We start from the raw sequence: 13855 nt of genomic DNA, 5'->3' as shown, positions 1-13855 counted from the left end.
ATAGTGCAGGATACTTGTGAGGAGTATTGTACTATGTAATGTTACATGTTCTCAATCATTAATATACAGATAGTGTGGGGTTTTCAGCTGTAAGCTTTCCCCGGGTTACATACTGTGTTAATGTGTGCATGCGATTGATGTTTCATTGTTTTTGATGCTGCTAAATTGATGATCAACATAGAGGAGATTATGTATTGTGCATGTATTCCGCAATAGTGTATAATCGGGATAATCTCTGTGAATAAGTGTTTATTATTCAAAATTTCTACACAATTCTGCCCAGAAACTTGTCCTCCTTGCCACACGTGTGAGAGAGAGAAGCTACCTAATGTTGTACGAACCAATCTGATGAAGAGAGAGAAGAATGTGTGAGTGATGAATGTGCCAAATGAGGTGTGAGGTCTCTTGTATTTATACAATTCGTTGTGGGTGAAGAGACACACCTACATGATGATGAGGCCGACCTGAACAATTTGCACATGTGTGGGCATACATTCAAAATCACACTTTTGCTTGTCCAAATGAGATGATCTTTATATCAATCTTGGACCTCTTAAAAAGAGGAATCCAATGCAATCATCATCTCCATCAAATGAGTTGTCCTAAGGTGGATTTTGCCCTTAATTGCCAATTTTAACACTCTCTCTCAACTAGGGAGAATTCCACCTACCAATACATCTGTCGTGATCATGCCATCCCTGTCATCTCATCTCTGCTTAGCTGAACCATGAAGAAGAATCGATCGAGAGTGAGTCAAAAGACCTTACCACTCTCCACTGACAAAAGTCAGTCCAGAGGTAGAACCTCAAATGATCCTAGATCAAGTTGTTGAACACCATGTATCCTAGACATAGGGAGGATGACAATACACGATGCGTCCATCAATAGTGCTATGGTCCCTATCCATGTTTCCCAACTCATTGGCTAGATGAGAGGTACTTCCCATGAGTCCCAGACTACATGGGTAGGATGTATGCTGGGGCATCAACAAGAGAAGGTGAACCACTCATCCTGCTCATATGCCGTAGGAGAAGGTGAACCACTCATCCTATGCATATGTCAATCGTAGGGGAAGGTGAATCACTCACCCTACACATATGTGTCACGTAGGGGAAGGTGAATCACTCACCCTACACAAATGTCACCATGGGGTATCATAGGGGAAGGTGAACCACTCACCCTGTACACAACGCACCACACAGGGGAAGGTGAACCACTCACCCTATGGTCGCTCATAGCTCCAAGAAGTACCCCAAGCCCCTAGGAGCTCCCAAAGCTCAATGTCCAACTCAAGTGGGACCCTCATGGGAGGGTCTTTCCATGACTCCAAGTCTCTCTTGGAAGGTTAAGAATTTGACCTTCCCCAAAGGCTTCGTGAGGATATCTGCGACCTGCTCATCAATCCTGATGTGTTGGAGCCTTATTGCTCCCCGTTGTACCATATCCCGGATAAAGTGGTACCTGATATCAATGTGCTTGGAGCGGTCGTGGAACACGGGATTCTTTGAAAGGCGAATCCCACTCTGGTTGTCGTAGAAGATCACGGTGGTATCTAGCACGTGCTCAAATAGCTCATTGAAGAGCTTCCTCAACCAAACAACTTCACAACAGGCCATACTAGCTGCAATGTATTTAGCCTCGACGATGCTTAGTGCAACCGATTTCTGCTTCCTGCTCATCCAAGAAATTGAAGCAGACCCCAATGAGAAGCAACATCCATACGTGCTCTTATGATCCACCACACCGCCAACCTAGTCAACATCTATATATCCATGCAGCCTCAAATTCTTGGCAGTGTATCTCAGTCCATAATAGATTGTGCCCCAGAGATATCTTAAGAGATTCTTAGCAGCAATCCAATGTATGTGATGAAGCTCGACCATAAATTGACTCAACTTCTTCACAACGAAGCATATGTCAGGATAGAAGCTTACCAAGAACATCAGGGCCCACACAAGTTGTCTATATTCGGAAGGATTTGCCAATTCAGGCCCAACAACACTTCTTGAAGTTGAGTTCCATTGGAGTAGACACAGACTTGCAATCCATCATCCCACATCTCTTGAGCAACTTCACAATGTATTTTTCTTGAGAGAGGAAAATATCGCCTGACTTTTTCCAGACCTCGAGGCCTAGGAAGTAGTGCATCAGTCCTAGGTCCTTCATCTCGAACTCGAAAGCCAACTCCCTCTTGCATTGATAAATGAGAGGGTTTGCACCTGTCAGAAAGAGATCATCCACTTAAAGGACTAGCATGAGAGGCATGTCATTCTCAAAATTGAAATATAGGTTAGGGTCAGCGTTACTCCTTGTAAATCCCAACTTCATAAGATAGCTATCAACCCTCTCATACCAAGCCCAAAAACTCTATTTTCTTCTTCCCAGCTTCTCTCCTTCTCCAGCAACTTCACACTCTTTTCTAGCTACTGCTTCTTAGAGATTGAACTTGTTGATGATGCTCTCCAAATGAAGTTGAGTTGCTCAATATATAGGCTTCTTGTGAGGTCAAATTTCCCTAATCCAGGCCGACTTGGTGTGGAGGTGACAAATTACCTTTTTGACTCAAAAATAATTCTTTTTTACATGATACAAAGGCCCAAAAAGGCTCTAATAATAATGACAATGACTCTAATGACTCAAGATAAAACCTAAAAGACCTTAATGGGGACTTTGACCTAGAAAACATTGACCCAAGCATGAAACCCATGCTTTAATAGGTCATTTTCTTTAATAATAAATTTTCTTTTGATAAGTACAATTATGAAAACCAAAGCTAGTTACATTCTTCAATAGAAGCGCGGGAGCGGGGATATGCACAAGTGAGACTTATATAAGCAACCCCAAAATTTAGGGAAATTTCGGGGAAACGGGGTCGGAGTCATAAAATTTATAAAATTATTAAAAATTTAATATATACAAATAAAAAATAAAATCCCAATAATATGTCAATAATTAAATGGTAAATCTTAATTATTATGAAATGTACATCTAAATTGAAATTCATCATTTCGTATTAGACTCTTGTGAATTATCATTTCTGCAATGTACATCTAAAAGTAAATTGAATTCATCATTTGACATTATGCAATGTTCCATCTAAATTCATCATTTGGCATTATGCAAGGTACACCTAAAATAAATTCATCTTTTGACAATTGGAATTAGCAATGCACATCTACAAGTAAATTCATCATATGACAATGACATTATGTTGAAGCCTAAAACAATGTTATTAGAAACGGATCAGTAGACCCCCTGGACCGAGAATCGGTCAAAATTGGATCGGAACCAGTAAAAAACCGGACTAAAAAACTAGTCAACCGCTCATGAAATATTCAAGTTTTAAAGAAAAACATATATATTCATGTGCATCCATATGAATCCAAACCATTTATACACAAATAAGAAAAAGTTCTCATTTATGTAGCATGTAAGGGTGCACATAACCAAAATAACACTAAGTGCAGTCCATCTCTAAACTGAAAATATATCAACAAACAAGCTCCACATGGCCTCTATATCATCAAAATCATTGCTTATGTTGGAACCTTCGTCATCAACATCACCCTCTAAGCATTAAAATAATATAGAAAAAGCATAGCACGTCAAGTCAAGATTTTGTTTGAGTGATGGGTACATTTTTTAGTTGGCTCATGATAGAGGAGCTCGATAACCAATGCCACTAACATCAAGATACATAGAGGGCTTGGCGCTCTTGATTAAATAGTAGTTCCATACCCTCGTACATGACAAAATTCAATGGAGTGTTGCAATCCCCCCAATCTTAAAATCCTGGAAAACTGTTAAGTTTATGGGATTTTGAGTGAGATCTAGAATTCTACTTTCTTCGTGTTAATTTTAGGATAACAATGGTATGTTCTATGCTTAGAGCAATTTTACTTCAATTTTCTTTATTAGCCCAATATCATATCCAATATAGCAATCACATCAACATGATAGTAAAACGCAGATAGAACATAAACAATAACAGTGGAAGACATTCCAACACAAGAGGAGACAAGATATGGCACCAGCCAGGGACAAACCCCAATGTGGGGAAACCCTTGATCAATTCTTTTTATAATTCTTCAAAAGTTCAGCAGAGAGAGAGAGAGTACAATTTACAATATTCACTTGCCCAAACTGATCAGTCAAAACAACAAAAACAAAAAGCCTTAAGCAGAAAGTCAATGCTGGTCAACAGGGCTGAAATTGACTTCCAAAACAGCGCGGTCAACCTTGGTCAACTCGGCCTCCAACAACAAGATAATGCAGCCCAAAATAGTCTGAAAATAACTAGTCAAATCTGGTCAACAAAAGTCAACGTAGAAACCTGGATTAGGGCAGTCAACGTGGTCAACGCAACTGCCTCGGTTTTTGTGCCCAGAACAACAGCCTGCCCAAACAAAAGTATCCCTCACAAAACCGAAGTCAAACAGGGTCAACGCTGGTCAAAGTCAGCCTCTTGAAATTTTGGTCAAATCTGGCCAATGTAGCGGCTAGAAAAGACAGTCTTCCTTTCGCACGTGTGGAGAGAGAGAGGCCCAGAAATCTGTACCCAATCAAGATGAGAGAGAGAAAGATGAATGAGATGAGATGCCAAAATGAGGAGGAGGCACCTTGTATTTATATGCAATGTTGAAGGCTGGAGGAGGCTAATTTGATGGCTGGCCGACCTTGACAATTTGTCCATAATCAAAATAAATTCATAACTTCATTTGTACATGTCAGAATGGGATGATCTTTAGATCAATCCTACACCTCTCGGAAAGAGGAATCCAAGAAAAATATCAGCTGCCTCATAAGAGCTGTCCAAAGTGATGTTTGGCCCTAGTTTCCAAATTTAACACTCCCTCTCAACTAGGGAGAACATCACCTGCCAAATTGTTTGACAATCTGTATCATCCCTGCCACTGCTCTGCTCTGCTGAACCATGAAGAAAGGAGAAATGATCGAGAATGTATCATACCATTCTCCATTGACCCAAAGTCAGTCTCCAACAATAGAGAGTGTGTCATACCACTCTTAATTGACCCGTAGTCAGTTTCCATTGATCCTAGATCAATATCAACATCCTAGCATAAGGAGTACGGTAGTACACGATGCGTCCATTAGTAGTACTATGGTCCCTATCCTCATTTCCCTACTCATTGGCCAGACGAGAGGTACTTCCCATGAGTCCCAGACTGCATGGGTAGGATGTGCTGACAAGAGAAGGTGAACCACTCACCCTGTACATCGCACACCAATAGGGGGGGGGTGAACCACTCACCCTATGGTCGCTCATCGCTCCAAGAAGTACCCCAAGCCCCCTGGACCTCCCAGAGTTCAACATCCATCTCATACGGGACCCTCCTAAGAGGGTCTCTCCACGACTCCAAGTCGTTCACGGAAGGTCAATAATTTGACCTTTCCTAGGGGCTTCGTAAGAATATCGGTGAACTGATCATCAGTCCCAATGTGTTGAAGCCTTATTGCTCCCCATTGTACCATATCCCAGCTATAGTGGTATCTGATATCAATATGCTTGGAGCGGTCATGAAACACAAGATTCTCCGAAAGACGAATCCCACTTTGATTGTCGCAGAATATCATGGTGGTATCCATCACATGTCCAAACAGCTCACTAAAGAGCTTCCTCAACCAAATAGCTTCACAGGAGGCCAAACTAGTAGCAATATATTCAGCCTCAGCAGTGCTCAAGGCAACCGACTTTTGCTTCCTGCGCATCCATGATATCGAAGCAGGACCTAGAGAGAAGCAACATCCAGATCTGCTTTTACGATCCACCACACTGCCAGCCCAGTTTGCATCAGAGTAACCATGGAGCCTCAAATTCCTGACAGTGTACTCAGTTCATAAGTGATTGAGCCCCGAAGATATCTCAAGAGATTTTTGGTAGCAATCCAGTGTATGTGATGAGGCTCGACCATAAATTGGCTCATTGTATTCAATGCAAAACATATGTCTAGACGGGAGTTCACCAAGAACATCAGGGCCCCTATGAGTTGATGATACTCAAAAGGATTTCCCAAATCGGGCCCGGCAACACTTCCGCATAACTTGAAGTGAAGTTCCATCGGAGTAGTCACGGACTTGCAGTCCACCATCCCAAATCTTTCAAGTAGCTTCACAACATATTTTCCTTGAGAAAGGAAAATCTCCCCTGGCTTTTTCCAGACCTCCAACCCTAGGAAGTAATGCATCAGTCCTAGGTCCTTCATATCAAATTCGGAAGCCAACTCTCTCTTACATTGATGAATAAGAGGGTCTGCACCTGTCAGAAAGAGATCGTCCACATAGAGTACCAAGATGAGAGGTCTATCATTCTCAACCTTAAAGTAAAGGTTTGGATCAACTTCACTTCTTGTAAATCCCAACTTCATCAGATAGCTATCGATCCTCTCATACCAAGCCTGGGGTGCTTGCTTCAACCCATAGAGGGCTTTCTTCAACCTGCATACATGTGTCTGACGATCTTGAACTTCAAACCCCTCAGGTTGTTCCACATAGACTTCCTCCTTAAGTGAACCATGCAAGAAGGCAGTCTTGACATCCATCTGATGAAGATTACATCCTTGTGAGGCAGCAAGGGCTATAATCAAATGGATGGTGGTGTAGTGAGCAACCAGTGCAGATATCTCATCATAATCTACGCCTTCCTTTTGAGAGAAGCCTCAAGCAACGAATTTGGCCTTAAACTTTTCAACACTTCCATCAGCGCCGTGCTTGATCTTGAAGAGCCATTTCGAGGTGACAACGGATTTGTCCTTGGGTCTAGGGACCACATCCCAGACATCATTCTTCATAATTGACTCATACTCTTCATTCATTGCATCCTTCCAAACTTGGTGTTTGGCAACTTCTTCGAATATGCAAGGCTCAGATTGAACAATGGTGCTCATAACAGTTAAGTACCCTTGGTACCTATTCGGCTTCTTACTTTCACGAAATGTCCCCCTAGGTGCAATATGTCACTCGGCATCTTCGAGAGTCTCCCTAAGCAATGAGGGTCTCCTTTTCGAGGAGGAGGGCTCATGAGAGGGTGGATCAATGGGATCCATTGGTCCTTCAACATCGGGCATCTGCTCATCCTGCGATTCTCCCTGCTTTCCAAAATATTCTTCTTTGTCCTTCCTTGGAAGAGGAAGGTCACTAATCTTCCCAAGGGCAACATCCTCATCGAAAGTGACATCATGAATTATCTCCACTTCTCTTTGACCAGACACATAGATTCTATATGCCTTAGAAGTTTCCTTGTAGCCCACAAATGTTCCTTTCTTCCCGGAAGCATCCAATTTACTTCTCTTTTCTTTCGGCACATGAAAATATACGGGGCTACCAAAAATTCTAAAGTGAGAAACATCAAGTTTCTTACCGATGAAAACTTCTTCGGGAGTTTTGGAGTCCAATGCTTGATGAGGGCATCAATTTTGAACGTACACAACAGTGTTGGCAGCTTCTCCCCATAGGAACTTTGGAAGTCCTTGATCATGAAGCATGGCACGAGTGGCTTCTATAATGGAACGATTCTTCCTTTCAGCAACACCATTTTGCTCAGGATTATATGCAATATTAGTCTCCCTCTTAATGCCAGCTTCCTTGCAATAGTCATTGAATTCATTTGACTCATACTCGGTTCCATTATCGGTCTTCAATATCTTGATCTTCTTTTCTGTTTGATTTTCCATCAAGGCTTTGAAGGCACGGAACCATGAGAATATTTCGTCCTTCTTCAAGAAATATATCCAAGTTTTGCGAGAGAAGTCATCCACAAAGACAACATAATATAAATATCCTCCTAATGATGTCACAGGCAACATACCAGATAGATCAGAATGAACCAATTGCAAAATGTCTGTGGTCTTGCTATCACTTGAGGGGAATGGTCCCCTTGTATGTTTTCCCTCGGCACATCCCTGACATACACCTTCATGCTCTATTTTGAATTCGGGCATACCTGTAACCATCTTCCTTGCATCGGGTAGAGCCTTATAGTGAAGATGAGCAAACCTCTGGTGCCATAGTTCGGATTGAAGAGATGTGTCGCAAGACATGGCTCCCAGTGGACTTCCTCCAACTTGATATAAACTATCAACCCTGAATCCAAGAGTAAATGCTTCTTTGAAATTTCTTTTCCACACACGTACCTTTCCATCGATGAATGCCACCTTGAATCCTTTGTCTTCCATCGCCGAGATAGACACTAGATTCTTCTTTAGATCAGGTACATATAGTACTTCTTGAAGATGAATGGTGTTACCTTGATTCAATTGAAGGGTAACATTCCCAACTCCCTTCATGGGATAGGTGGCATTGTCTCCAAGGATAATTTCCAAATTTGTATCCTTCTCTATTAGATTTGAAAGAGCTTCCTTGTACCCGGTGAAGTGCCTTGAGGCACCACTATCAATCAACCAATTTCCCAAAGTATCTGGAGGAGAGGCAGTAGAGAGGGCAAATATAAGATAAAATTCCTTTTGCTTAGAATTTACAACATTAGACTCATCATACCTGGAGTTTCTTATTCTTTTAGAAGCTTGATCATTTCCAAGTTGACTAGCGGAATCATTCCTTTTCCATTTGTTGTTGAACCTGCCATTCCTTTGATTGTTGTTGCCGCCCCTGGAATGATTGTGATCATCATCATGAGATGTGTACCTTCTATTTGGACACTCCCTGGCATAGTGACCAAACTTGTTGCAAACAAAGCATCTTCCCTTCCTTTCATTTTGAATTCCAGTCTTCCTTGACTTTGCTTCTTTGAACCTGCATTGTTCTTCCTCTTGGCATGAGCAGAGAATGCGGTAGGATTATTCCTATTCAAAGCCATCTCCAATTCCATCATCCTTGTTTCTTCTTGAGAACATCTAGTCAACAATTCTTCAAAACCTGGAATTCTGTCGTTATTGAGAATAGTAGTGTTGAACACATGCCATTCGGGAGGAAGACCTCCAAAGGCAATGAGAGTGAGCTCTCTGTCAGCAATAGCTTCACCAATCGAAAGAAGATCATTTTTGATCTCGGTAATCCTCATAAAGTAGGATTGAATATCTTTACCTTTTCCCTTCGTTATATCCTTCAACTTGTTCTTGAGGAAAAGAATTTGATTTGCATTGCTAGATTTGAACATGCCAACCAACCTGTCATATATCTCCTTTGATGTATTCAAATCAGAGATGTAAGCAACTAAGTGCTTATAAATAGAATCCCTGATGATCTTCTTGGCTTTGACTTCACCCTTTTTGTACTTTGTCTTAGCAGCAACTGGTGCCTTTGAAGGAGGTTTCAGAGTCTTTCCCTGCACATAATCCATGATATCTTGCTCTTCTAAAGTCAAATCAAGAGACATCTTCCATGCATGATAATCAAACTTATCATGAAGGTTATCATCAGACTTGAAGTAGGATGTGGAGGCCATTGATACTTGTTCTTGATCAGTGATTGCTCCTCTTAGTGATTTCTCTTCACTCTTGCTTGGGCTTTGTCTTCACCTCAGCTCTGATACCATGTTAATTTTAGGATAACAATGGTATGTTCTATGCTTAGAGCAATTTTACTTCAATTTTCTTTATTAGCCCAATATCATATCCAATATAGCAATCACATCAACATGATAGTAAAATGCAGATAGAACATAAACAATAACAGTAGAAGACAAGCCAACACAAGAGGACACAAGATATGGCACTAGCCAGGGACAAACCCCAATGTGGGGAAACTCTTGATCAATTCTTCTTATAATTCTTCAAAAGTTCAGCGGAGAGAGAGAGAGTACAATTTACAATATTCACTTGCCCAAACTGATCAGTGAAAACAACATAAACAAAAAGCCCTAACCAGAAAGTCAACGCTAGTCAACAGGGCTGAAATTGACCTCCAAAACAGCTTGGTCAACCTTGGTCAACTCGGCCTCCAACAGCAAGATAATGCAACCCAAAACAGTCCAAAAATAACCAGTCAAATCTGGTCAACAAAAGTCAATGCAACAACTTGAATTAGGGTAATCAATGTTGGTCAACGCAGGGGTCAAATTGCCTCAATTTTTGTGCCCAAAACAATGGCATGCCCAAACAAAAGTCTCCCTCAAAAAACCAAAGTCAAACAGGGTCAACGCTGGTCAAAGTCAGCCTCCTGAAATTTCGGTCTCCTGAAATTTCAGCCTCCTGAAATTTCAGTGAAATCTGGTCAACACAGCAGCTAGAAAAGACAAACTTCCTTTCATACATGTGGAGAGAGAGAGGCCTATAAATCCATACCCAATCAAGATGAGAGAGAGAAAGATGAATTAGATGAGATGCCAAAATGAGGAGGCACCTTGTATTTATATGCAACATTGAAGGCTGGAGGAGGCTAATTTGATCGTTCGCTGACCTTGACAATTTGTCCATAATCAAAATAAATTCATAACTTCATTTATACATGTCTGAATGGGATGATCTTTAGATCAATCCTACACCTCTCGGAAAGAGGAATCTAAGAAAAATATTAGCTGGCTCATAAGAGCTGTCCAAAGTGATGTTTGGCCCTAGTTGCCAAATTTAACACTTCGTAATATGAAATCCAATGAGGTCAGAGCCACTCTCAAACATCTTGAGTCATTTCATGGTAATGTTAAAATATTAAGTAAAATGATGATAATGAAAGATAAAGGAGAATGTCACTTTTACCGTGAATTGCATAGCATTAGTAGGTCAATATGGTCAAATACTAGGCTTCCCCTATCATAAATCATTGCCTTTTTGAAAAAAAGTTGCGTCCAAAGGGTCCTTGGTAGCAATGTACAAAGCCGACGTCCCCCTTGCGTCCCCCTACCCACCCTACAAGGGAAACACATTCCCTCAATGGGGAAACGTTTCCCCCGATGTTACCCTCGTTTTCCCAAAAGGGGGATGTGGGGAAACGTTTCCCTAGGAGTTTCCCCATCCCAAGAGTATGGGGGAGTGAGGGGGCGTGCTCCCCACCCTAAGGGACGTGTCCCTATGGAACACTAGAGCTAACCCCTAGTCTTAACAACTCAAGCAAGAGTGTTGCTAGATCCAATTTCCAATGCATGTAGAAATATATGTTGCTATTTAATAAGAATATAATAATTGATGATGATTATAATGAATGAACGACTTGGAGTTTATATTGCCCTAAAGGGCTAGATCAAGGTGAATGGATGTGACCTTTAGGGGTCCGAACTAATAAAAATTAACAATAACAATTGTTTAAATTGGGTTAGAACATGTTCTCCCTCTTTGAGATGCTTTGTCCTTGAATTGGGATTAAGGACTAATGCTAGAGATCAACTTCGGCCACGCGTTAACAACATATCATATTCTTTTTCTGGTACATGAAAATAGACAAATCTGTTTCTTGAGCAACAGTATGTTGTACATGCAACAATGATATGAGAAATATAGAGTAGAGGATGATGCAACGGAAATGGTACAATATAGACAATAACATGTCTATATTGTGTTGTCTAACCCCTAGTCGTAACAACCTGTGGAGCTAACCCCTAGTCTTAACAACTCAAGCAAGACTGTCGCTAGATCCAATTTCGAATGTATGTAGAAATATATATTGCTATTTAATAAGAATAAAATAAAATAATTGATGTTGATTATAATGAATGAACGACTTGGAGTTTATATTGCCCTAAAGGGCTAGGTCAAGGTGAATGGATGTGACCTTTAGGGTCCTAACTAATAAAAATTAACAATGGCAATTGTTTAAATTGGGTTCAAACATGTCCTCACTCTTGGAGATGCTTTGTCCTTGAATTGGTATTAAGGACTAATGCCAAAGATCAACTTCGACCATGTGTTAACAACATATCGTATTCTTTGTTTGGTACATGAAGATAGGCAAATCTGTTTCTCGATCGAGCAACAAGTATATTGTACATGCAACAAGGATATGAGAAATATCGAGTACAGGATGATGCAATGGAAATGGTACAATATATACAATAACCCGGGGAGTCAACTAATACTATTGTAGATCCATCTTATCTTCCGAGCTATTAAGCACTAAGGGATCTAAAAGAAATTGAAGCACAAACGTCTTCGTGCTTAAAATATTGGGGCTATGATGGATCTTTTTAATTTTTTTTTTAAATTTTCGAATTATTCTTAGTGTTGGCCTTTTTAATGTTCTTTTTTATTATGATGGTCATTTTTTAAAAACTTTTACATTGTGGATCTCAATTTTCCTTTCATTATGGTTTGTTAGTACTATATTATGTTACATTACACATCTCATCCATTCTGGACTGTAGAATTCACCTTGCTTCTCTCAGTAAAATCATAAGTTCTTAAAAGAAAGTTGCATTGTTCCTCTGTGAATCATCACGGGTTGGAGAGGTAGTGACCTAAGTTCTTAAAAGAAAGTTGCATTGATCCCCTGTGAATCATCACGGGTTGGAGAGGTAGTGACCTAAGTTCTTAAAAGAAAGTTGCATTGATCCCCTGTGAATCATCACGGGTTGGAGAGGTAGTGACCTAAGTTCTTAAAAGAAAGTTGCATTGATCCCGTGTGAATCATCACGGTTTGGAGAGGTAGTGACCTAAGTTCTTAAAAGAAAGTTGCATTGATCCCCTGTGAATCATCACGCGTTGGAGAGGTAGCGACCTAAACTTTGTCAATGTATGTGTTTCCACTTGATTCATCTTCAGACATGATGATTTGAACTTCTATTTTATTGTCAACATCGAAAGTTGTCCAGAATAGTTGACATTGCCATGGTCATTGATTCATTCGTCAATACTTTTCTTCATACGTGCTTACGTTTTATCTAATGGATTTTCATTTCAGGCTGTTGACTCTTGAATTCTAGGATTTCTGTTTTCAGATATCGTTTCAATGTGTCTGCAGGGTATCTAGTGACCTTTAGAGCAGTTGCATAGGCAATTGGTGAATCCTCCCGCTTCTCTGTTTTCAAGTTAGTAAACTGGATAATGATTGTTGAGATTTATCTTCGCTCCATTCAAAACCAAAGTCATAATCATTTGCATTGAAGTATAAAGGGTTTTATTTTAGTATCAGCCATTGCCAATATAGGGCAAGACATATGTAGTCATTGGGCACTCGAACAAATACGCTATAGAGAGACCGGGAAAAAATAAAACATGTAGAAATCAATGTACTAAGTTATTTTCATTTAGCAGTGTAAATGATTATTAAGCAATTCTTTGTGCCATATGATCATATTATTGAATCATAGTTTTTTAGTTTCTAAAGATTTTTATGTTTCTTTCTACGATGCTTGGTCTACCTGCAGGAGCAATGTTGTAACAGAAGATATTGACAAACTATTTGTGAGGAAGAAAAAAGCTCACGATGACAATAGGGAAGAATCGATTGTTCAATAACTGTACAAAGATGCATCTTTCATTAAACATATCATTATTAACAATCAAGTTCTGTATTACTAGTTTCTGATACAACGGAAGCTGCTAACATGATGAAAAGCTCAAGAAACATGTGTCCTTTGAGCCATGATCATTCATTCAAGAGATGTTATCTGCTCGCATAAATGATTGGCAAAGTTTTGTGGGCTTACAATGCAGAGGGTAACGTTGTGCCATATGATCCACGCAGTTTCTATTCTTATATGCAATGTGTTTGTTACTGTGATTTGTGATGTTTTTGAGATTATTTTGGCAGAGGGTGTTTTTTGATTTCTGGAAATCTCAACTATGTCTATTATTTCCGTTCTCTGTCATTTAGTTGAAAGTAGTAAGAAAGCTTGGCTTCTATGTTGCCCTTGTCAAGAATGCAGTGACTTTTTTTCAAGGTGACAAAACTTATCATAACTCAGGTGTCAATCAGCAGTGAGGACAGTTATCACTGATTGCTATCCATG

General features: G+C 40.1%; 1 protein-coding gene across 2 annotated transcripts in view; it reads left to right on the top strand.

The window, feature by feature from the left end:
• Nucleotides 1-13628, top strand: part of LOC149236762 (uncharacterized) — a 66880-nt gene extending 53252 nt beyond the window's left edge. The window contains exons 3-4 of one of the 2 annotated variants that reach the window (XM_089461620.1): nucleotides 12865-12931; nucleotides 13271-13409. In XM_089461620.1, the coding sequence (XP_089317746.1) occupies nucleotides 12865-12883 (19 nt within the window). In that variant the 3' untranslated portion in view covers nucleotides 12884-12931; nucleotides 13271-13409. Of the gene's footprint in view, nucleotides 1-12864; nucleotides 12932-13270 lie in introns of both variants that reach the window. The other variant, XM_089461619.1, reaches the window with a different exon arrangement.
• Nucleotides 13629-13855: the final 227 nt, after the last annotated feature.

This window comes from Pinus tabuliformis, chromosome 8, assembly GCF_031772625.1.
Source record: "Pinus tabuliformis cultivar Carrire ecotype Pingquan chromosome 8, CPIR1, whole genome shotgun sequence".
NCBI lineage: Eukaryota > Viridiplantae > Streptophyta > Pinopsida > Pinales > Pinaceae > Pinus > Pinus tabuliformis.
This window is presented reverse-complemented; position numbering and strand designations above follow the sequence as displayed.